General features: G+C 44.4%; 1 protein-coding gene across 1 annotated transcript in view; it reads right to left on the reverse strand.

Annotated features, from left to right (window-relative positions):
- LOC124788513 (fibronectin type 3 and ankyrin repeat domains protein 1-like) overlaps positions 1-25,784 on the reverse strand; it is a 158,122-nt gene that overhangs the window by 36,196 nt on the left and 96,142 nt on the right. The window contains exon 6 of the mRNA XM_047255782.1: positions 16,812-16,939. Within this exon, the coding sequence (XP_047111738.1) occupies positions 16,812-16,939 (128 nt within the window). The remainder of the gene's footprint in view (positions 1-16,811; positions 16,940-25,784) is intronic.

Below are 25,784 nucleotides of genomic sequence, written 5' to 3' on the forward strand. Positions count from 1 at the left end.
GGAATGTAGTCGAATTAAATCGGGTGATGCTGAGGGAATTAGATTAGGAAATGAGACACTTAAAGTAGTAAATGAGTTTTGCTATTTGGGGAGCAAAATAACTGATGATGGTCGAAGTAGAGAAGATATAAAATGTAGACTGGCAATGGCAAGGAAAGCGTTTCTGAAGAAAAGAAATTTGTTAACATCGAGTATAGATTTAAGTGTCAGGAAGTCGTTTCTGAACGTGTTTGTATGGAGTATAGCCATGTATGGAAGTGAAACATGGACGATAACTAGTGTGGACAAGAAGAGAACAGAAGCTTTCGAAATGTGGTGCTACAGAAGAATGCTGAAGATTAGATGGGTAAATCACATAACTAATGAGGAGGTACTGAATAGGATTGGGGAGAAGAGAAGTTTGTGGCACAACTTGACAAGAAGAAGGGATCGGTTGGTAGGACATGTTCTGAGGCATCAGGGGGTCACCAATTTGGTACTGGAGGGCAGCGTGGAGGGTAAAAATCGTAGAGGGAGACCAAGAGATGAATACGCTAAGCAGATTCAGAAAGATGTAGAGATGAAGAAGCTTGCGCAGGATAGAGTAGCATGGAGAGCTGCATCAAACCAGTCTCAGGACTGAAGACCACAACAACAACACAACCTTCTATCTTAATTAAAACGAAATTAGAATTATATGTTAATATCTTCAGCTGCTGACGGCCGTTGATATATATCAACGGGGACAAATGAAAATGTCTGCCCCGACCGGGACCTCCTGCTTACATCGCAGACGCTCTATCCATCTGAGCCACCGAGGGCAGAGAGAATAGTGCGACTGTAGGGACTATCTCGCGCACGCTTCCCGCGAGACCCACATTCTCACTTTATATGTTCACACACCACATTCGTAGTGTCCCTACCCAACACACTCGTTACTAGTGGAAGACATTCTTACCAAGTCCCGTAAGAGTTCTGGTAACGTGTGTGCATCCGCACAGAAGAGGAAGGTCATTTCCGTCGCAGTCGCGCTCTTCTTTGTGCCCTCGTCGGCTCAGATGGATAGAGCGTCTGCTATGTAAGCAGGAGATCCCCGGTTCGAGTCCTGGGCGGAGCGCACATTTTCACTTGTCTCTGTTGATATATATCAACGCCCCTTAGCAGCTGAAGATATTAATATATAATTATAATTTCGTTCCAGATGGCTGCAGATCTGTTCTTTCGGACATGTCCGAAAGAACGGACACCATATCCATACAAGTTCTATCTTAGTTGGTTGCAAGTCACTCAAGGGTCTGCTGAACCCTGGCTCTAATACTGAATCCATTATGTCTTCCACCTCGATGCCCATTTCTTCTCCTATCATGTCATCAGACAAGTGCTAGCTCACGTAGAAGCTTTTGATGTGCTCTTTACACCTATCTGCTCTCTCATCTGTTTCCACCAATGGAAGGCACTCTCAGAGCTGCCGCCCTTGTTTTAATTTCACCGAAAGTTGTTTTTTACTTTTCTATACCCTGAATCATATCTGTTGACCACCATTTCTTTTCCGATTTTTTCATATTTTTCCTTCATCCATTTCGCCTACGCTTCCTATGCTACCTATGTTGCTCTATTCCTGTCTTGTTCTGAACGTTCTTGTAGTTGCTTCTTTCGTCAGTCAGTTTAAGTATTCCATCTATTACCCAAGGTTCCTTTGCAGTTACCTTTCTTCTATATATATTCGTCGGTCCAACTTCTGTGATGCCCATTTTATTGCTGCCCATTTTCTCTTCAGCTGACCTGCATATCTCCATCCTTTGATACTTCATCGTTCTTCAATATTTCTTTATCCCCCTTCTTCCGACACTGATTTTCCGGACGATTTGCTTTAATTCCAGGTTACTCTTCAACGTTACTAAATTGTGAATCGAGGCTATATCTGCTCCGGTGTATGCCTTACAGTCCAACATCTGGTTTGGCAATCTCTGTCTGACTATGAATAACACAGACGGAACCTTCCCGTGTCTCCTGGCGTTTTACAAGTATACCCCCTCCCCTTGTGATTTTTAACTATGTATTCGCTGTCAGTAGCTGAAATTTATTGCTGAGCTCAATTAAACACTCTCTTCTGTCACACGTATACCTAAGCTAATGTTCTCTTGCAACTCTGTCTCCTATTCCTTCCTCTGTAACTGCGTTCCAATCCCCAATGATTATTAAATTATCATCTCCCTTTACACACTGAATTATCTGTTCAATACCTCCACATGCTTCATGTCTTCATCTTCTGCTTGTCATGTCAGAATGTATACCTGAACTACTGTTGTTGACGTTGGTTTGCTGTCGATTCTGATGAGGACAACCTTATCACTGAAACGTTCACAGTAATTCACTCTCTCTAGAACGAAATTTTCACTCTACAGCGGAGTGTTCGCTGATATGAAACTTCCTGGCAGATTAAAACTGTGTGGCGGACCGAGACTCGAACTCGGGACCTTTGCCTTTCGCGGGCAAGTGCTCTACCAACTGAGCTACCCAAGCACGACTCACGCCCCGTCCTCACAGCTTCACTTCTGCCAGTACCTTGTCTCCTAACTTCCAAACTTTACAGAAGCTCTCCTGCGAACCTTGCAGAACTAGCACTCCTGAAAGAAAGGACATTGCGGAGACATGGCTTAGCCACAGCCAAGTTTCAATTCACTCTCTGCTCAACTTTCTTATTCACGACGAATCCTACTTCCGTTATATCATATTCTTCTGCTGTTGATATTACTGTTTATTTACCGGAGCAGAAATCTGTATCTTCTTTCCATTCACTTCACTGATGACTCACTGTATCTAGATTTTTTGAGCTTCAGTCCCACGTTCAAACTCCTGACATTTCACGCTCCGAGTCGTAGAATGTTACTCCTTCGTTGGCTTTTCATCTTTTTCTCACAGTTACCTCCACGTTGGCGGTCCCCTCCCGGAGATCCGAATGAGAGACTAATCCTGGATCTTTTTCTAACGGAGAGATTATCATGCCACTTTTTTAATTGTAGATGAAATGTCGTGTGGGTAAACGTCATGTGTATTTACTGGAGTGGTTTCCATTGCCTTCTACATCACCATGCCGTTGATCGTTACTGATTCTTCTGTCTTTCTGGGGCGGTTTCCCCGTCCAAGGGCAGGAGGTTGCCCTAAAACTCTGTCAGCTTCTCCGCCATCTTTGATAAGGCCTTTCGCAGTATGAGGGTGACTCTTTATGCTTTAAGGCTTCGACCGCTATTGCTAATGTTTTTTTACTCAAAATTTAAGCGGTTGCAGGGATCGAACGTGAGATCCAGAACTTTTGAATTAGTTGTCGAAGACGCTACCTGCAGACCACAGGGCATGTACGGGGTGTTCAGAAAGTCTCTCCCCAGTGCCGAATGATTGTTAGCTGCGCGTGCTGTATGCTGCAGTCAATATACCGAAAAGAAACTCACGTCAGTGAAATACAAGATATTAATTTATTGAATATTCATTATTACTTACAAATTGGAATGTTGGGAGAGTCCACTTCCAGGGAAGTAACCCAGGCAGGCGAGCAATGATACGGCACGCGCGGCTAACAATTATACGGCACTGCGCAGAGACTTTTTGAACATCCCGTACAACATCGTTAGGCCGTGAAAGAAGTTATCAAGCGTCATCTTCTTGGGAATTAACTACGTACCTTGCCCACGAAGGTTGCTCTTAAGAGCCGCTACCTTATGTATATTAATTACTTTTCAACAGTTACGTTTCGAGATGCACATTTACTTGGAGACAATTATTTAGAGGTAAATAGCAATTGCTGATGAACTTGTCATGGAGATTAAAATTCACTTATCTGCATTCAATTCATCATAAGTAGACTCTAAAAACGACTCACTGTTTACAGTTATGAACTAGAAAGAAACTTTCTCCTAGTGTATTAATAAAATGTAAGGACATTAAGATAGAAAAGGGATTTGAACTGCTGTCCTTCCGCACGCGAGGCCATTGTCTTACTTCTGTGACAACTTGCTCGAGTTTTGTACAGCGGATTCGTTCACCTCCTACACTTCAGAAATGCCGCCCATAACAGGTCAAGCGTTTGGTTGACGTGCCTACGTTTGTGACCCGATAACCTACTCTCTCTTCCCATAGCTGTTGCACTCCGATCTGTCTCACATACGTACCTCCTGTAAAGCGGAATTCTAACTAGTGTTTTAATATCTAGTAACAACAACGACACAACGAAGAAGCGATCGACAGTTACGAGACAAAATTGTTCCACGGGTAGCGTCACATACACCTATGTCTCTCAGGAGGACGTCACATGGACCAATGCTATCGTCTCCAGGACAGTTTAGAAAACGCACGGAGGTACACAGCGGCAGAAATCTGTTAAATCCTAAACAGTGTAACTACTACTGTCGGCTTTCCATCGAACGTCTAGCAATAAGAGAGACATTAACATACGAATTTTATAATAAGCACCCCAGAAAAAAGTTAGACACCCACGCGGCACGTCATATTAATACCGTGTAACATCACCTCTGACCTTGATAATGGTTTCCAGTCGGCGAGAAAGAGAGTCAACAAGTTTACCTAGGTATGTCATAACCAGCTGAAGCCGCCCATCGCTGATGAGATCATGCAGAGCTACCATACTTCGAGGATGTTGACTGCTACGTTTCATCTGCTGTTCAAATAGTTCCAGACATTTTCTATGAGATTGAAAAAAAAATGGCTCTGAGCACTATGGGACTTAACATCTATGGTCATCAGTCCCCTAGAACTTAGAACTACTTAAACCTAACTAACCTAAGGACATCACACACATCCATGCCCGAGGCAGGATTCGAACCTGAGACCGTAGCAGTCGCGCGGTTCCGGACTGAGCGCCTAGAACCGCTAGACCACCATGGCCGGCTATGAGATTCAGATTGGGTGTCACGGTCAGTGTTGCAAAATGGTTCAAGTCATACCTCGCTAACAGGAAACAAAGGGTGTCAGTGCAAGGGACTAGTGAATGAAGTCATCAGTCATCATCAGAATGGGAAGAAATTACATGTGGTGTCCCACAAGGGTCCATCTTAGGGCCATTGCATTTTCTTGTGTACATTAATGATCTCTCATCAGTTACACTGCCAGAAGCAGAGTTTGTTTTGTTTACAGATGACACAAGTATTTCAATAAATAGTATGTCGAGTGTAGTTCTAGAAAGATCTGCTAATGATATTTTCATGGATATTAATAAATGGTTTAAAGTCAACTCACTGACATTAAACTTCAAAAAGACTCACTATATGCAAGTCAGAACCTGTAAGAGGTTTCCATCCAGCACATGCATAAAGTATGAAGAAGAGCAGATAGAAGAGGTTGACAGTCTAAAATTCCTGGGATTGCAACTTGATAATAAATTCAGTTGGGAGGAGCACCCCACAGAACTGCAGAAACGCCTTAACAAATTTGTATTTGCAATTCAAGTGTTAGCAGTCATAGGTGACATAAAAATGAAAAAGCTTGCATACCTTGCCTACTTCCATTCCATAATGTCATATGGTATAATATTTTGGGGTAACTCTTCAAGTCAAACAAAAGTTTTCAGAGTCCAAAAGCGTGTAATATGTATTATTTGTGGAGTAAACTCACGGACGGCCTGTAGAAACCTCTTCAAAAAACTGGGTATACTAACTACTGCCTCTCAGTATATTTACTCCTTAATGAAATTTGTCCTAAATAATATATCTCTTATTCCAACAAACAGCTCAGTTCATACATACAATACCAGGAACAAAAATGATCTGCACAAGGACTTAAAAGCATTTACTTTAGTTCAAAAAGGGGTCCACTACTCAGGAACACTCATCTTCAATAATTTGCCAGCAAACATAAAAAATTTAGTTACAAATAAATATCAGTTTAAAAGGAGCCTGAAAGACTTACTAGTGGCCAACTCCTTCTACTCCATTGACGAATTTTTTAATAGAAACAAATGATGTATTGTATATATTCATACTATTAGTATTGTTATTTCAACTTTAAAAAAATTGACATGTTCCACATCCACGAGGATCTCCTCAGCACGGATCTATGGAACGAAAATCTAATCTAATCTAATCTGATTTAGCGGGCCTGTCTAGGTGTGATAAGAAGCCTGAGGATTAGTCAAACCAGGAATATATGCATGCAGTCATTTATAGTCGTTGTCATCTTGGAAGGCGGGAGTGTCCTTGGCGTACGATTCAGCAAGAAGAAAGGTCAACCTAAAATGTTGAAATTAAAATCCCAATGCCTTCCATCGGTAACCTGAATGAGTGGGTCTAAGTCATTGTACAGCAAACACTGCGAGAACATCACAGAACCACCTACGGCATGGATTAAACCTTCTATACGAGGCCTGTCTAAAAAGCATCCGACCTTTGGCCAGAAATAATATTTAGAATACTTGACGGGGTTGGGACCCTAATCCCCTTCAAAGTAGGACCGTTGTGCTTGCACACACTTAGCCCACCGATCCTTCCACTGCCAGAAACACCCCTGGAAGTCTTCTTTTGGAATGGTGTTCAGCTCCGTCGTCATGTTCCGCATTATCTCTTCTCTACTCTCAAAACGGGATCCTTTCAGTGGCGTCTTCAATTTTGGAAACAACCAGAAGTCGCAAGGAGCCATGACTGGAGAGTAGGGAGGTTGGTCAATGGCTGTAAATCCATGTTTGACAAAGAAATTTTGGATCAAGTGGGATTAATGTGCGGGGTTGTTGTCGTAATGCAGTTGCCAGTTTTTCGCTGTCCGCATGTCTGGTCTTTTGCGCCGAACTGCGTCACGGAGTCGCCGGAGAACATCTTGATAGTACTCCTTTGTCACTGTTTGTCCTTCCGGAGCATATTCGTGATGCACAGTTCCACGGACATCAAAGGAGACAGTCTGCATCACCTTGATTTTGCTTCGCTCCCGCCGCACTTTCTTCGGCCTTGGAGACTCGGGATGCTTCCATTGTGACAACTGTCTTTTTGTTTGTGTGTCGTACCGTACACCCATGACACATCTCCAGTTATCACGGTGTTCAGAAACCCAGGATCAGTGTTGGTGGTGTCCAGAAGGTCCTGTGCAACGTCAAATCGGAGGTCTTTGTGTTCCGGCGACAACAACTCGGGCACGAATTTCGCAGCCACTCGGTGCATGTTCAAATCATCAAGTAAAATTGCATGTGCAGAATTTTTACTCATTCCAACCTCTTGGGCAATCTCCCGCATGGTCAAACGACGAACTGCTATCGCCAAATTTTGCACCCTCTCAACAACAGAGTAGTTTGGGGCCTGCCAGAACGCTGGTCACTCTCTGCTAATGTGCGGCCATTTATGAATCGGTTGAACCGCTCCTTAATTTGTGTTACACCCATCGCATCTTCTCCAAACACCTGCTGAATCTTCGAATTGTTTCGCTTTGAGAATCACCAAGTTTTTGACAAAATCTGATGCAGTATCTTTGCTCAACACGTTCAGTCATCTTGAGAGAATCGGTGATCCGACGAACACTTTGTGTAGCACCTCACTCAGCGATCGACAGGCAGCGACTGACACTCTGGAAGGCGGGGAAAATTCACGCATGCACATAAAGATCTCTTCCTTTACTGTGTACAGTAGTGCCGCTCTATTGTCTCTATTTTGAGCGGGAAAATCAAAGCTAGGATACTTTTTTTTAAAAAAATGGCTCTGAGCACTATGGGACTTAACGTCTTAGGTCATCAGTCCCCTAGAACTTAGAACTACTTAAACCTAACTACATCACACACATCCATGCCCGAGGCAGGATTCGAACCTGCGACCGTAGCAGTCGCGCGGTTCCGGACTGAGCGCCTAGAACCGCGAGACCACCGCGACCGGCTGATACTTTTTAGACAGACCTCGTATACTGCGGGTTCAACGCCACATCGTGTCGACGGTGCTGTCGATGCTTGCATCATGTGACAAAAAGGCAAAATCGCAACTTGCTGGACCACACAATATGCCTATAGTCATCTACAGTCCATATTCGGCGGTGAAGATGTAATATCTCTTTATATTCGATGAATTATTCTGATACAATTCTACCCTTTAATGACGTTTACTACTTTTCTATCTTCATACTCGCAGAATCCACGCGCAAAGTAGTTTCATACAATAGCTATGCCATGAGCGCATAAGTATTCTTTGTAGTACTCTCTCTGGTGGTTGTTAGAAAAAAGCTTCCGGGATTGTCTTCGTGCCGATTAGCCTGAGCATTGTTTGAAGAACTGTAATCTGAATATTGAGATTTATGACAAAAGATAACTGATACGAAATTGTACGATTAAAAGGGAAATATATATATATTGCTCCTTCATACAAAAGATGTGTATTTGACATTTGAGAACTAATGATATTCATCGATATATTGCGTAGTTGTTAATCAGAAGGGAACTTCCGAAAGACTCGATACGAAGCTGCATTTAATAATCCAAGAGCTCCATTACTTCTTCGGAAGGTTAAACTTCATCAAAGCCAAATATCCGCTTGGTCTGAGGTTTCCCGACTCATTATACAACGCTCTCAAAATTACGAGGCATTTTATTTGTACAGATTAGCAGACTGCCGCAAAGCACGAGCCTGCAGAGAAGAAGAATCATCGCCTGATTTCATTCTAACAAGTGAAATTTCTGAATCATTTTGAGTGACTGAGCTATGACTGCGTTTCCTATTATGAATGATTCATTGCTCGAACGAATTGAGAACTACATAATTACATAGATAGAAGGAAAAATTACAAAGACGTGCAGTCCTTTGTATCAATGTGCGAAATGACACCGTGTGAGGACGCGACACCAAACGTTCACTGCATGCAATTCCCTTCGCAATGTACGCTCGCCGTCTGGTTGAGATGTACGTGCATTGACTGTCAGCAGAAATCCCTGTTGCGTGCCAATGACAAGTAGTGATACTCATCTCGAGTCCTTTTCGATTAAGATCTTTTTTCATAGACGCAAGTGGTATATAATTCCTTGAAGACATGTTGGACAGTTCACGTTGATACACCAATAAATGTGACAACTTCATTCACGATGTGGTCGTGGACGTGACCAAACTCGACGCCTTTGTTCTGCCACATCTTAACGGTGACTAATTTTTTACTGCACTAATTCCATACAAATGACTGGCGCGTAGGGTACAACCCCACTTGACTGTCATGATTTACATCACCGTTGGAAGGTCACAACACTGCATGGTAGCAGTTCTAGACCATCTACAGCGCTCCAAAACGACCTGTGTGCTCTTACACTCCTGGAAATTGAAATAAGAACACCGTGAATTCATTGTCCCAGGAAGGGGAAACTTTATTGACACATTCCTGGGGTCAGATACATCACATGATCACACTGACAGAACCACAGGCACATAGACACAGACAACAGAGCATGCACAATGTCGGCACTAGTACAGTGTATATCCACCTTTCGCAGCAATGCAGGCTGCTATTCTCCCATGGAGACGATCGTAGAGATGCTGGATGTAGTCCTGTGGAACGGCTTGCCATGCCATTTCCACCTGGCACCTCAGTTGGACCAGCGTTCGTGCTGGACGTGCAGACCGCGTGAGACGACGCTTCATCCAGTCCCAAACATGCTCAATGGGGGACAGATCCGGAGATCTTGCTGGCCAGGGTAGTTGACTTACACCTTCTAGAGCACGTTGGGTGGCATGGGATACATGCGGACGTGCATTGTCCTGTTGGAACAGCAAGTTCCCTTGCCGGTCTAGGAATGGTAGAACGATGGGTTCGATGACGGTTTGGATGTACCGTGCACTATTCAGTGTGCCCTCGACGATCACCAGTGGTGTACGGCCAGTGTAGGAGATCGCTCCCCACACCATGATGCCGGGTGTTGGCCCTGTGTGCCTCGGTCGTATGCAGTCCTGATTGTGGCGCTCACCTGCACGGCGCCAAACACGCATACGACCATCATTGGCACCAAGGCAGAAGCGACTCTCATCGCTGAAGACGACACGTCTCCATTCGTCCCTCCATTCACGCCTGTCGCGACACCACTGGAGGCGGGCTGCACGATGTTGGGGCGTGAGCGGAAGACGGCCTAACGGTGTGCGGGACCGTAGCCCAGCTTCATGGAGACGGTTGCGAATGGTCCTTGCCGATACCCCAGGAGCAACAGTGTCCCTAATTTGCTGGGAAGTGGCGGTGCGGTCCCCTACGGCACTGCGTAGGATCCTACGGTCTTGGCGTGCATCCGTGCGTCGCTGCGGTCCGGTCCCAGGTCGACGGGCACGTGCACCTTCCGCCGACCACTGGCGACAACATCGATGTACTGTGGAGACCTCACGCCCCTCGTGTTGAGCAATTCGGCGGTACGTCCACCCGGCCTCCCGCATGCCCACTATACGCCCTCGCTCAAAGTCCGTCAACTGCACATACGGTTCACGTCCACGCTGTCGCGGCATGCTACCAGTGTTAAAGACTGCGATGGAGCTCCGTATGCCACGGCAAACTGGCTGACACTGACGGCGGCGGTGCACAAATGCTGCGCAGCTAGCGCCATTCAACGGCCAACACCGCGGTTCCTGGTGTGTCCGCTGAGCCGTGCGTGTGATCATTGCTTGTACAGCCCTCTCGCAGTGTCCGGAGCAAGTATGGAGGGTCTGACACACCGGTGTCAATGTGTTCTTTTTTCCATTTCCAGGAGTGTATAAGCAAAGCTTCTGGCCCATTCGGGACAATCGGGACTGGCCGACCACCGTGTCATCCTCAGCCAATGGTATCATTCACATGTGATATGGAGGAGTGTGTGGTTAGCACACTGCTCTCCCAGACGTTGTCGGCTTTGCAGACCTTGGAGGCGTCGCTTCTCATTCAACCTGCTCCTCAACTGACATCGCGAGGCTGAATGAACCCCTTTCTTGTCCTCCCACCGAAGAAAAATTCTTGGCAGTACTCTGAGTAGATCCTAGGTTCTCAGCATACAAGTCAGCCACGCTGTCCACTTATTTTTTGCTTATTTCTTTCGGCCTGTTTCTTTATCGTTTTCTCTTCAGTAGTTCTGTGTTAATCTCACATGACATCTATCAAATTCAATCGATGAGAACTTCACTCAGTTTGTTTTATCTATTTATTTTTATTACAGAGGTTGGCCAGTCCCCTATAGCTACCATGCAGGCATAAGGGACGACCAATGTTTTCTCTGGTTATCTTATCAACGAAATTGTGATCCTAACAGATGCATGGAGAGCTCTCGAAACACAAGAACATCAGTCCTGGAAGTTAAATACGAACTATTACCTCTGTGATGTACATGAACTAATTTACATATTTATCTCTCTAATTCATCCAGTAATCAGCAGAAAGGAGTGCAACCTCTCTGGACCAAAGGGCATTCCAGAATTAAACACAACGCAACAGTCGACCAATAGCAACAAGTAGCATCATGGAAGGAATAATTTTCTTTGTATGTTTATCTTATAGAGACTTTGTAGCTACTGTAACAAAAGAGACATTTGCTGACCAGCACAGTTGCTGGAAGACTTCTCAGATGACGTGAGGTTGAAACAATGCAAGGCTATCACAGTACATTGCTCAAGAACATGGTACTCAGAGCTCACACATGCCCACCATCTTATAACACCAGTAATAAGCATGTGAAATGTTCATGGGTGTTACCCTTCGCCTCTCCTCAGGTTCAAAGTTTTGACCATTCCATATTGCGAAGATCATCCTTCAGAAATGGAAAGACTAAGTCACCTGCTGTCTGCCTGTTCCTGAAACGCCAGTTAGCAGGCCAGACACCATAAGACAATCGTCAAACTAGAAATTTCCCTGTCCGCATGTGTCAGAAACCTAACACAACAACTGAAATTCTATCTCCACAAAGAGAATTATCTCCAAGAAACAGACATTCGTCTGTCATTTCGAAGAAGTGAAGCCTCCAAGCCACACCTACCACATTTTTTTTATAATTCCACATATGAAAAACTAGCAACTGATGTCAAAAGAAGGAACTATGTGTAGTTCAAATGTTCAAATGTGTGTGAAATCTTATGGGACTTAACTGCTAAGGTCATCAGTCCCTAAGCTTACGCACTACTTAACCTAAATTATCCTAAGGACGAAGAAACACACCTATGCCCGAAGGAGGACTCGAACCTTCCCCGGGGCCAGCCACACAGTCCATGACTGCAGCGCCTCTGACCGCTCGGCTAATCCCGTGCGGCAACTACCTGTAGTCATTTATTTGTTATATTGAGGGCCAGTGTCATGGCCTCTACAACTGCGATGATGGAATGGTGCGTAGTGCAGCGGTGAGGATTTATTGAATGTCTGAAGGCACTTCTGAGACATTTTTAACAAAATATATGTTTATTGTATATGGATACATAGTTTTCTTCTTTCGCGGTTGTAAGTAGCCAGGCGAGCAGGTGATACTCGCACAAAGCCAGTGTGCTCTGACACCTGCGCACCTCATAGTTTTGCCCACTGCAGTGATGTAACTCCACACTCAGCATACATCTCAGGAGCTTGCTGACCAGACACTCTGCGGGCGTTGCTGTATTGTCCAAGTGACCGGTAGCATGGCTAGCAGGTTACCAGGTTGCTCTCACTGACATCGTAGCCGGCACCCCGGAGAGGCACGCACCATCTCCGCACGAGGAGGCCGTAGTCGTGCAGAGATACGTCATGGCCTGTCAATGAGAGAACGGCCAGCAGCACCGGTATCTGCTCATAGATGCAAGGCGGGGGCTGGGAGCTACTGTAACCCCAGGGTGATGGTTGTCTGGTAGCTCGCCAAGTATTACCGGCTAGGCCTCCAGGGGGCTTGAATAGGAGGCATCCAAGTCTTATCATCAGCAGAGGGGAAGACGGACAAGTCCTTGAGGCTGGGCTGGCTGTTGCATAAAAGATCAAAGTGGAAGGAGAATTATCTCCAAGAAACAGACATTCGTCTGTCAGTTCAAAGAAGTGAAGCCTCCAAGCCACAGTAACCACTTTTTTTTTTAATATAATTCCACATGTGAAAAACTAGCAACTGATATCAAAAGAAGGAACTACACTGCTGGCCATTAAAATTGCTACACCAAGAAGAAATGCAAATGCCAAACGGGTATTCATTGGACAAATATATTATATCAGAACTGACATGTGATTACATTTTCGCGCAATTTGGGTGCATAGATCCTGAGAAATCAGTATCCAGAACAACCACCTCTGGCCGTAATAAAGGCCGGCCGAAGTGGCCGTGCGGTTAAAGCTACTGCAGTCTAGAACCGCAAGACCGCTACGGTCGCAGGTTCGAATCCTGCCTCGGGCATGGATGTTTGTGATGTCCTTAGGTTAGTTAGGTTTAACTAGTTCTAAGTTCTAGGGGACTAATGACCTCAGCAGTTGAGTCCCATAGTGCTCAGAGCCGTAATAAAGGCTTTGATACGCCTGGGCATTGAGTCAGACAGAGCTTGGATGGCGTGTACAGGTACAACTGCCCATGCAGCTTCAACACGATACCACAGTTCATCAAGAGTAGTGACTGGCGTGTTGTGACGAGCCAGTTGCTCGGCCACCATTGACCAGACGTTTTCAGTTGGTGAGAGATCTGGAGAATGTGCTGGCCAGGGCAGCAGTCGAACATTTTCTGTATCCAGAAAGGCCCGTACAGGGCCTGCGACATGCGGTCGTGCATTATCCTGCTGAAATGTAGGGTTTCGCAGGTATCGAATGAAGGGTAGAGCCACGGGTCGTAACACATCTGAAATGTAACGTCCACTGTTCAAAGTGCCGTCAATGCGGACAAGAGGTGACCGAGACGTGTAACCAATAGCATCCCATACCATCAAGCCGGGTGATACGCCAGTATGGGGATGACGAATACACGCTTCCAATGTGCGTTCACCACGATGTCGCCAAACACGGATGCGTCCATCATGATGCTGTAAACACAACCTGGATTCATCCGAAAAAATGACGTTTTTCCATTCGTGCAGCCAGGTTCGTCGTTGAGTACACCATCGCAGGCGCTCCTGTCTATGATGCAGCGTCAAGGGTAACCGCAGCCATGGTCTCCAAGCTGATGGTCCATGTTGCTGCAAACGTCGTCGAACTGTTCGTGCAGATGGTTGTTGTCTTGCAAACGTTCCCATCTGTTGATTCAGGGATCGAGACGTGGCTGCACGATCCGTTACAGCCATGCGGATAAGTTGCCTGTCATCTCGACTGCTAGTGATACGAGGCCGTTGGGATCCAGCACGGCGTTCCGTATTACCCTCCTGAACCCACCGATTCCATATTCTGCTAACAGTCATTGGATCTCGACCAACGCGAGCAGCAATGTCGCGATACGATAAACCGCAATCGCGATAGGCTACCATCCGACCTTTATCAAAGTCGGAAACGTGATGGTACGCATTTCTCCTCATTAAACTAGGCATCACAACAACGTTTCACCAGGCAACGCCGGTCAACTGCTGTTTGTGTATGAGAAATCGGTTGGAAACTTTCCTCGTGTCAGCACGTTGTTGGTGTCGCCACCGGTGCCAACCTTGTGTGAATGCTCTGAAAAGCTAATCATTTGCATATCACAGTATCTTCTTCCTGTCGGTTAAATTTCGCGTCTGTAGCACGTCGTCTTCGTGGTGTAGCAATTTTAATACCAGTAGTATATGTGATTTGGTAGTTGCAAACTGAGAGCTGGGCTTTAAAACCCACAATTGTACTGATAAATCAATGCCGATGACATTATTGTGTGGCAAGAACGACCGAATGTGGCCTATTTTTCTGGATCCAGCAACACTCTACACCATGTCAAGGTGTCCAAACAGCTCTTTCAAGTCGGTTATTTCTGCAGCGTTTGTTTGCTGAAAAACTGTATGACTTATACATTCTTATTTTATTGTGCATAGTCTACATAATGACTTTATGCTCCCTTATCGATGAGATCACTCTGCTGCATGGGCACCTTGGCCATCGAGCGTGGGTGGAGTGTGCCAATTAGCTCGGTAGTGCGCCCATGCAACATGCGATATCGGCAGTTCTCCTCGTTGCCATTGCACTCAAGATATTGCGTACTAGCCTACCTTGGCTACAGCTCTTGCGCTGGCGCCAGAAGGGGAAAACTTCAATAATTTTTTTCACGTCTGCCCGGAATATCATTCTGGGGCGCAACAATTGACTGGTTATTTGTTCACATGTTAATCCCTAGTCTCTATTAGTTACTAATCTCTAATGATAAACCCCATAAAAGCCACTTAAAGTGCCCCATGATTGACCGTTAAGAGCACCTTCATTCAGAAACTTAAGAACAAGGACTTTTTCAATAGGTAAAAGTACTATAGATATGATGGTCACCTACATTCAAGACGGCCAGTCACTAGCAGAAGAAGGAGAAAGGAAATAAATACGCACCTTTATATGTTTGTATTGTTGGGATTGCCAATATGTAACAAAGAATGATGACAGCTAAGTATCAAAACATCACTGTAGAAATATCAAATAATTGCGTAGTTTGTAAACATATTAAATAACAGTGTATTTGGCTAAATAGCTGAATAGCTAGACGCCAGGCTGGATTTGCTATTTGGTTATCAAGGTTGCATACAGAAGATTTTTTTGTAAAGTATTGATTGCAATTGTGTTGTGAATGTGGAAATTTTTATGATGTACTAAACACTCGATGACGTATCAGGAGTGCGGCCAGCCACAGTTTACTCTTACACACGATATTTCATTTGGGCACATACCAGACATCTTCACGTCAGCCATCGAAAATTGTCATCAGCTACCCACATCTAACAGTATGTTATCGCGATTCGCTCATGAGTCATGATTGTAATTGGAAAACTGACCACACTAAAACAGGGAACGCAATCGGTGACAGAAATTCACGCTTCTGGGTCGGTGGGAGAAGGAAGGGGTTTGCTTTCGTGACGTGCTCTGCTTACTCGGAAGTGACCCTGAAAATGACATGTACATGACCAGCAGAGCATTTAGAGTAATCTGAGCGTGACACTGACACGCTTTTTTCTCATGAGAGAGCGGAATTTGCGACATATTCGAAAAGATGGCCAAATATTTGTGACAAGCAAGAACACAAATGTCACTGCTGGCCTCAGAATCTGTTACAAATCCGAATATGAAAAGAAAAAAGAAATTGCATCTAGCAGAACGCGAATCTCATTCCTTCGACTCTGTAACTCGACATCTGTGACCATAATAACACAGAGAACACATGCAACTCTAAACAAAATTATCATACGTTTTAGGACCTCCTGAAGGCTTTTACCGCCGTTGCGTCATTAACTGGCAATTAATTATAAGAAATCTTACCAAGGGCGATGTGTCTGTGATAAATCTTCAATGCGCCGTTGCCTTGAAAAGGCATACCACCATAACACAGTTATAATACTAAAGCAACGAAATGTGATGAAAACAATATGGCGTTTCCAAAGTTATTGACTGCCACAGTCGCATTGAGTGACACGTCATTTTAACGTCACGTCCCAGTAAGCCGAGTGTTTTATGAACACGAGCAATCCGGTGGGATGTCACTCGTCGTTGTTGGCATCTGGAAGCAAATCGAGGAATATTGGGTGTCCAAGCGTTATCCAGTTGATTGCTACTGTCCGGGAACGGTTCGCCCGAAAATGTCAGGCTGGTGCCCAGATGAAATACCGTGTGTGGTTGTTAACGCCGACTGACTCTACTCCTGATTCCCCAAACATCATCGTGTATTTGCGTTGTACTTTGCTCAACACAGACTATCAGTGATAATATTCGAATGTTTTGACCAGTCAAGTGTGAACAAGGGGTGGACAGCGGTGTGCTGCACTGTAGGGCCCGTGACTACTGACCTCCACGCATCAGGGGTGTCCAGCCTTGGTTGTCGCGAGCATCGATGTCTGCGCCACTGTCGAGAGCCAGGCGGACCACGTCCAGCTGGGAGGCGTCGACGGCGTAGTGTAGCGGCGTGCACCCGCTCCTGCGTACACACCAACAGGCTACTCAGTCTGCTGCAGTCACTGCCGTGTCCTACTATTGTTTTCCAAAAATCTCAAGCAAAGGGCGTTTAATGCACCATATTTAACAAGCATTAAATAACAAAATATCACCAGTTGGTATTTCCTGTGCCCTTCCTAAGGCATTAGATTATGTAAGTCACAATATCCTCCTAGATAAACTGAGGTCTTTTGGGTTTCATGAAATAGCCAACCAATGGATAAAGTCATATATAACCAAAAGAATGTAGAATATTGTACTTAAAAACTAAACCAATGTAAGCAGAGGAGATTCTTCTGACTGGGGAGAAATCACTTACAGGTTTCCGTAAGGTTCACTCATATGTCCACTGTCGATTGTCATACATTATGTAACAGACTTTCTGTCTTATAAACAACAACCAGAATTAGTTCTTTTTGCAAATATGACTGGTTTTCCAATCAGTCCAAACATGAATACAGCAACAGAAGAAATGGAAGTTATGTTTGTTAAAGCACACTAAAGAGTCAAAGAGAACTGGTACACCAGCCTAATATCGTGCAGGGCCCCCTCGAGCATGCACAAATGCCGCAACACGAGGTGGCATGGACTCGACTAATGTCTGAAGTAGTGTTGGAGGGAACTGACACCAATAATCCTGCAGGGCTGTCCATAAATCTGAAAGATTACGACGGGGTAGAGATCTCTTCTGAACAGTACGTTGCAAGGCATCACAGATATGCTGAATAATGTTAATTTCTGGGGAGTTTGGTGGCCAGCGATAGTGTTTAAACTCATAAGAGTGTTCCTAGAGACACACTGTAGCAATTATGGACGTTTGGGGTGTCGCATTGTCCTGCTGCAATTGCCCAAGTCCGACGGATGCACAATGGGTATGAATGGATGCAGGTGATCAGACAGGATGCTTACGTACGTATCTCGGCGCATCAGAGGTTCCATATCACTCCAATTGCACACGCCCCACACCACTACAGAGCCTCCACGAGCTTGAGCGGTCTCCTGCTAACCAGCAAGGTCCATGGATTCATGAGATTGTCTCTACGAGGTGCGGCTAGAAAAAAACCGGACTGATGCTGGAAAAAACATTTATTTACAATTAATTACAATTTCGTGTTATCTCCTTCAATGTACTCTCCTCCTCGGTCTCTACACCGCTCCATACGAATTTTCCACTGTTCATAGCAATGCTGCAGATCATTTTCGGTAAGTCCATACATTACTTCCAGCGCTTTTCCTTTTACTGCTTCAACAGTCTCAGATCTAGTTCCTTTCAAAGCTGACTTGACTTTAGGGAAAAGAAAAAAGTCACAGGGGGCCAAATCAGGTGAGTAGGGTGGATGATCTAAGATGGGAATGTTGTGTTTTGTCAAAAACGCCTTCACTGACAACGCACTGTGAGCCGGGGCATTGTCTTGGTGAAGGATCCATGACTTTTTTCTCCACAAATCGTTCCGTTTTCTCCGTACTCGCTCACGTAGGGTAGCCAGGACGCTAATGTAGTAATGCTGATTCACTGTTTGTCCCTCTGGTACCCAATCAATGTGCACAATCCCTTTGATGTCAAAAAAAAACAATCATCATTGCCTTGAATTTCGATTTTGACATTCGTGCTTTTTTTTGTCGTGGGGAACCAGGAGTTTTCCGATGCATCGATTGGCGTTTAGTTTCGGGATCGTAAGTAAAAAACCACGATTCATCGCAAGCAATAACATTTTGTAAGAAGGTGGGATCACTTTCAATGTTTTCCAGGATGTCAGAACAAATCATTCTTCGGCGTTCCTTCTGTTCAATTGTGAGACACTTTGGAACCATTTTTGAACACACTTTGTTCATGTTGAAACTTTCATGAAGAATCTGCCTAACTCTTTCCTTGTCAACTCCTGTTAACTCAGACACTGCTCTGATTGTTAAACGGCGATCTTGTCGAACAAGTTTACCGATTTTTTCAATGTTTGCATCAGTTTTTGCTGACAATGGTCTGCCAGTGCGAGTGTCATCACTGGTGTCTTCGCGGCCATCTTTAAATCGTTTAAACCACTCAAACACTTGTGTTCGCGATAAACAATCATCGCCGTACACTTGTTGTAACATTACAAACGTTTCACTTGCAGATTTTCCTAGTTTGAAACAAAATTTGATGTTAACACGCTGTTCTTTCTGTACACTCAACATTTTCCGACGCACAGACAAAACGTCAACTACTTAAAACAGACGCCACGGGCAGACTGAGTGCAGGAGGCAGATGAAACTCGAGCAGTAGGCGGAGCGAGAGTCACGTGACAGGCCACGCGACTTTCAGCCTTATTGCATTCGTTTTATTGTTTCACCAGTACTAGTCCGGTTTTTTTCTAGCCACACCTCGTATATCCACACACGTCCATCCGCTCGATACAATCTAGAACGAGACTCGTCCGACCAGACAACAAGTTTCCAGTCATCAACAATTCAATGTCGTGTTGACGGGCCCAGACGAGCCGTAAAGCTATGTGTCGTACAGTCATCAAGGGTACACGAGTTGACCCTCGGCTCTGAAAGGCCATATCGATAATGTTTCCTTGAATGGTTCGCACGGTGACACTTGTTGATGTCTGCACCAATTTGCTGAAGGGTTGCACTTCCGTCACGTTGAACGATTCTCGTTAGTCGTCGTTGGTCCCGTTCTTGCAGGATCTTTTACCGGCCGCAGCGATGTCGGAGATTTGATGTCTTACCGGATTCCTGATATTCACGGTACATTTGTGAAATGTTCGACTATAACACCATTGTGGTGTCACCGCCAGACACCACACTTGCTAGGTGGTAGCCTTTAAATCGGCCGCGGTCCATTAGTATACGCCGGACCCGCGTGTCAGTAATTGCAGACTGAGCGCCACCACACGGCAGGTCTAGAGAGACGTACTAGCACTCGCCCCAGTTGTCCAGCCGACGTTCATAGCAATGGTTCACTGACAAATACGCTCTCATTTGCCGAGACGATAGTTAGCATAGCCTTCAGCTACATTTGCTACGACCTAGCAAGGCGCCACAGCTTTGATAATTAATATTGTGAAGAATGTATCATCAAGAGCGATGTTCTACAAATGTGGATTAAAGTTAAGTATTACAGCAACTACGTCCATTTTCTAAGTTCTCATTTCCTTTTAACTGTTCCAGACCTCACGCCAATCTGCGTGAGCTTAACGCGTGCCTTTCGGCTTCCTCTCGTTGTGACTTGGCTGTCTTTCTAAGTCACAACAACCATGTTCAAAATTACTTAAATATTGATAACCTGTGACTGTAGCACCAGTATCTGATCTAACAACGGCGTCAGACACTTGTCTTATATAGGCGTTGCCGACCGCAGTGCCGTATTCTGCCTGTTTACCTATCTCTGTATTTGAATACACATGCCTATGCCAGTTTCTTTGGCGCTTTAGTGTATTACTTAGTGGTTTCCTGCAAATGATCTCAGGCTCAGTTCCAAAAAGACACGACTTTTTGAGTCATGAACAGTTAGAGGTGTGACACCAATGGTAAATATAATACATGATGAGGAAATAATAACTAGGGGCCGGCAGGAGTGGCCGTGCGGTTCTAGGCGCTACAGTCTGGAACCGAGCGACCGCAAAACCCCAAAAAAGTTTGAAAACAAACTGATACACTTTATCTTCGGCAAGTCATCCTATTCAGTAGAAGAATTTCTATGTAATATTTAAAAAGGATTGGGTAGGAATTACTCATTAAATTAAGATCTATATTTAAAAATTAAAAAATAACACATTCTAAATGGTCATCATTTAGCCAGATTTATATATAAATGTATAATATGAATACAAAATACACTTCCTAACAAAAAAGGACCCCAATGACAAGGCTAAATGTCAGTGCAACTTTGTACACCAGAAAACTATTGGCCGATATGGAACTGATTAGATTAGCGATTCTCTGTGACATGGAGAACGGCGACCACAGTGCATTGGTGTTGTTCATGTTTAGTGTTGTTACCAGGCCTAAGAGGGTGTACACTGAGGTGACATAAGTCGTGGGATATCTCCTAATATCGTCTCGGGTCTCCTTTTGCGCGGCTTAATGCAGCAACACAACGTGACATGGAGTCAACAAGCTGTTGGAAGTCCCCTGCAGAAATATAAAGCCATGATATCTCTATAACTGTCCATAATTGCGAAATGATCCTAGAAAACTTGTAGCATCATCCCCGAATCACCCTATATAATTCTTTTTTAAAAGAATACACCGCCATATTTAATTTTTATTTAAGTACAACCCAGTTTTCGGCCTTTTACGCCATTTTCAACTATTTAATTTTATGTCTTTAACATGTATTACAGGACACTTAACATGCTGTCAAGCTCAAAGTTGGCCACAAGTTAAGAAAAATATTGGCTCCCCACGAAATGCCAAATGTAAAATCACAATCTTGTAACAGATCAGCAAATAATCGTGGAGCACGTCATTTATAGTAAAAGCAGGCTTGCATTGGTAAATAAAAGATGAGCACATGTCCTTTTCCTGATTTATGGTCAACTTTGAGCTTACAACTTAAGTGTCCTGATATACAGGGTGTTTCAAAAAGTACTTTACTTCTTTAAAAATTCATACAAATTTATTGAAAGAAGATGTAGAGCTGGGTTTAGTGTTATTTTGTAGGGAAACTCATCAAGTTCTTTTACGTTAAACTAAAGATGTTGTATGTGGCTTCCGTTGGTTATCCTGCACACATCCCACCAGAAGTCGATTTCTTCCCATACTCGCTGTAGCATTACAGGTGTAACTTGCTCAGTGGCAGCGAAAATTCTTGCTCTAAGTTCAGGTACAGAAGCCGGCACAGGGGGCACAAACACTATATCCTTCATGAATCCCCATAAAAGAAATCGAATGGCTTTGGGTCAACGTGAGGGCCATGCAACTGGCGCATCACGGCCACTCCAAGGACCTGGAAAGTGTTCACTGAGAAAGTCTCGGATGTTAGCCAGTTAGTGGTGTGATACACCATCTTGCATGAAGTAAACATTTCGTTCTTGGTCATCCTCGTTGATCTGTGGTATCAAGAATTGTAACATATCCAGGTACACTATCCCATTGATGGTTCTCTCACAGGAAAAAAGGGGCCATCACTTTGTTCTTCCTCAACGCACAAAAAACGTTCAGTTTAGGGCTATCAAAAACATGTTGCAATGTTTGATGTAGATTTTCACTGCCACAAATCGGACAGTTATGCGTGTTGACCTTGCCACTTAAGTCAAAAGTCGGCTTGAGAGAAAAGATGATTTTGTCCAAGAAATGTTCAGCCTCATGCTATCGATTTAACATGTCTGCACAGAAGTTCTTGCGAGCAATTTTATCAATGCCTTTCACTGCATGTACGATAGTCAATCTGCACGTTTTCAAATTCAGACGGTTTCTCAATACACGGCAAACAGTCGTATATGGGTTGCAGTTCACGAGATGCACGCCGGGTCGATTTCGTTGAGAAAACGTCGTCACATGTGCTTGGACGACTTGATGATTTCCCATGTCTTACCGAGCACCCTGTTTCTACAAGACATTTATGCCACTCATGAATTGTAGGCCTACTAGGAGGATCTTTAGCGTACTTGGTACGTAAATTACGCTAAATTGTTGTCACCCACTTGGATTCTTCAAATCAAAACAAACAGCTAGCACGCTCGGGTCCAGCAAAGGCAGCCATCTTTAACGCAACTGCCGCTAGCGCTCCTTGTGTTGCGATTCGGCACTAGCGAACTACGCGAGACAAAACTTGATGTATTTTCCTACAAATTGACACTACAACTACCTCTGTAGGTACTATGAATTAATGTACATGAATTTTCAGAGTTGTAAAGTCCTTTTTGAAACACCATGTATCTATTAAAGACGTAAAATCAAATACTTGAAAATGGCATAAAAGACCGAAACCCGGGTTGCACTTTTAAACGATAAAACAGTCAAATGGTGGTATGTTCATTTAAAAGATATTGTATCCCTGTTGCTCAGCAACGTCAAAAACGGTTCAACCTGTATAAAATACATACATTTATAGGCGTCAGCACCTATAGCTTTAACACTCTGTATAGTCGTGGGACGACGTTTCCAAACAAGGGGTTCCTACATAAGATTTAATCAACTAAGTCCCCTACACAACCTCTAGAAGCGCGTGACATGAATTGTGAAACCCTCTTAAATTGTGAAAAACCCTTATTCTTATGACACTTCATTTGGGAGTGAACAGAAAATAGAATGACTGGTATTGGGTAGTGGCACGACATACCCTCCTCCATGGAGTGTATGCCTTGTGGAGTATGGATGATGATGCAGATGTAGACATAGAAGTAATCTTTGATGTCTCAGGTTGTGCTGCATCGACCAATCTCCTTTTTTTTCTAGCTTTGCCATAAAGCCCTTTTCTTCCCAATTACATTCAGTATCTTCTCAGTTACTCGATCTGTCCATCTGATCTTCACCATTCAACTATTACACCGTTCTTCAAATGCTTCTGTTCTGTTCTTGCCTGTTCTCTTTACGCTCCACGTTTCACTTCCGTATAAAACTACACTCCAGAAAGAAAAATACTTTCTAATACTTAAATCTACAATGAGGCGACAAAAGTCATGGAATAGTGATATTCACATATACAGAAAGCGGAAATATCGTGTATACAAGGTATAAAGGAGCAATGTGTTGGCGGAGCTGTCATTTGTACTCAGGTGATTCATGTGAAAAGGTTTCCAATGTGATTATGGCTGGAAGGCTGGAATTAACAGATTGTGAATGCGGAATGATAGCTTGAGCTACACTCACGGGATACTCCATCGTTAGGGAATTCAATATTCCAATCCACGGTGTCAAGAGTGTGTAGAGAATACCGAATTTCAGACATTACCTCTCATCACATGCAATGCAGTGGCCGACGGCCTTCATTTAACGACCGAGAGCAGTGGCCTTTGAGTAAAGTTGTCAGTGCTAACATGCAAGCAACACTGCGTGGAATAACCTCAGAAATCAGTGTGGGACATACGACGAACGTGTCCGTTAGGAAAGTGTAGCAAAATGTGGCATTAATTGCCTGTGGCAGCAGACGATAGGCGCGAGTGCCTTTACTACCAGCACGACATTGCCTGCAGCGCCTCTGCTGGGCTCGTAACCATACCAGTTGGATTGTATATAAATTGAAGGTGGAGGTGAGGGTGGGGAGAAAGCACGGGAAAGGGAAGGGACTACTGATGTCAGTTGGATCAGGACATTACGTGGAATTAGTGGCGACGAGTAAAAATGTGTTCCCGACCGGCATTCGAACCCGGGATCTCCTGCTTACCAGGAAAGTGCGTTAACCACCCCGACATCCGGGATACAGCGTCACTGCATCTGCGCAGAGTATCTCGCACACATCACAGCCGAGCCACATTTCCATCGAGCGCCACCTACCTACAGTCCCTGTCCATTTCCTCCATGCTCTCTACTCTGAGATTCCTACAGGAGGTCGGGCGCCCTTGTGGATCCGCACTGAAGACGGTGGATTCATTGCCCATCTGGGCGAATAAATGATATGAATTCGTTGAGTCTGTTCTTTCGGAGATGTCCGAAAGAACAGGCACCACACATTCGTATGATATCGGCTGGACCCAAGACGACTGGAATAGTGTGGCCTGGTGAGATGGATCCCGATTTCAGTTGGTAAGAGCTGATGGTAGTGTTCGCGTGTGGCGCAGACCACACGAAGCTATCGACCCAAATTTTCAACAAGGCTCTGCGCCAAGTTGGTGCTGGCTCCACAATAGTGTGGTCTGTGTTTATGTGGTTCAAATGAACAGATAATTGACTGTAAATGGTTGCATTCGACTACTTGTTCCCAGACAACGATGTAATTTTTGTGGGTGACAATGAACCATATTACCGAGCCACAACGTGGTCCAAACGAACCGATAATTGACTGGAAATAGTTACATTCGGCTACTTGTTCCCAGGGGATTTTTGTGGGTGGCAATGAGCCGTATCACTGAGCCAAAATGTGGTCCAAATGAACCGATAATTGACTAGAAAAGGTTGTGTTCGACTACTTGTTCGCAGACAACAATAGGATTTTTTTGGGTGACAGTGAGCCATATCACTGAGCCAAACATGATCCAAATGAACCAATAATTGACTGTAAATGGTTGCATTCGACTACTTGTTCCCAGCCAACATTGGGATTTTTGTGGGTGACAATGAGCCATATCACTGAGCCACAACGTGGTCTAAATGAACCAATAATTGACTGTAAATGGTTGCATTCGACTACTTGTTCCCAGACAACGATGTAATTTTTGTGGGTGACAGTGAGCCATATTACCGAGCTACAACGTGGTCCAAATGAACCGATAATTGACTGGAAATCGTTACATTCGGCTACTTGTTCCCTGACAACGATGGGTTTTTTATGGGTGACAAAGAGCCATATCACCAAGCCACAACATGGTCCAAATGTACCGATAATTGACTGGAAACGGTTACTGTCGGCTACTTGTTCCCAAACAATTATGGAATTTTTATGGGCGACAATGAGCCATACCACCAAGTCACAATTGTTCCCGACTGGTTTGAAGAACATTTTGGACAATTCGTGATAAGCGAATGATGTGAACACCCAGATCGCCGGACATGAAACCCATCGAACATCTATGAGACATAATAGAACGGTCAGTTCTTGCACAAAATCTTGCACCGGCAATACTTTTGCAGTTATGGACAGCTGTAGAGGCAGCAAGGCTCAGGATTTCTGCAGGGGACTTCTATCATGTTGTCTGCAACTCGTGGTCTTGCGGTAGCGTTCTCGCTCCTCGCGCACGGCGTTC

The sequence above is a fragment of the Schistocerca piceifrons genome, chromosome 3 (genome assembly GCF_021461385.2).
Source record: "Schistocerca piceifrons isolate TAMUIC-IGC-003096 chromosome 3, iqSchPice1.1, whole genome shotgun sequence".
Lineage (NCBI taxonomy): Eukaryota > Metazoa > Arthropoda > Insecta > Orthoptera > Acrididae > Schistocerca > Schistocerca piceifrons.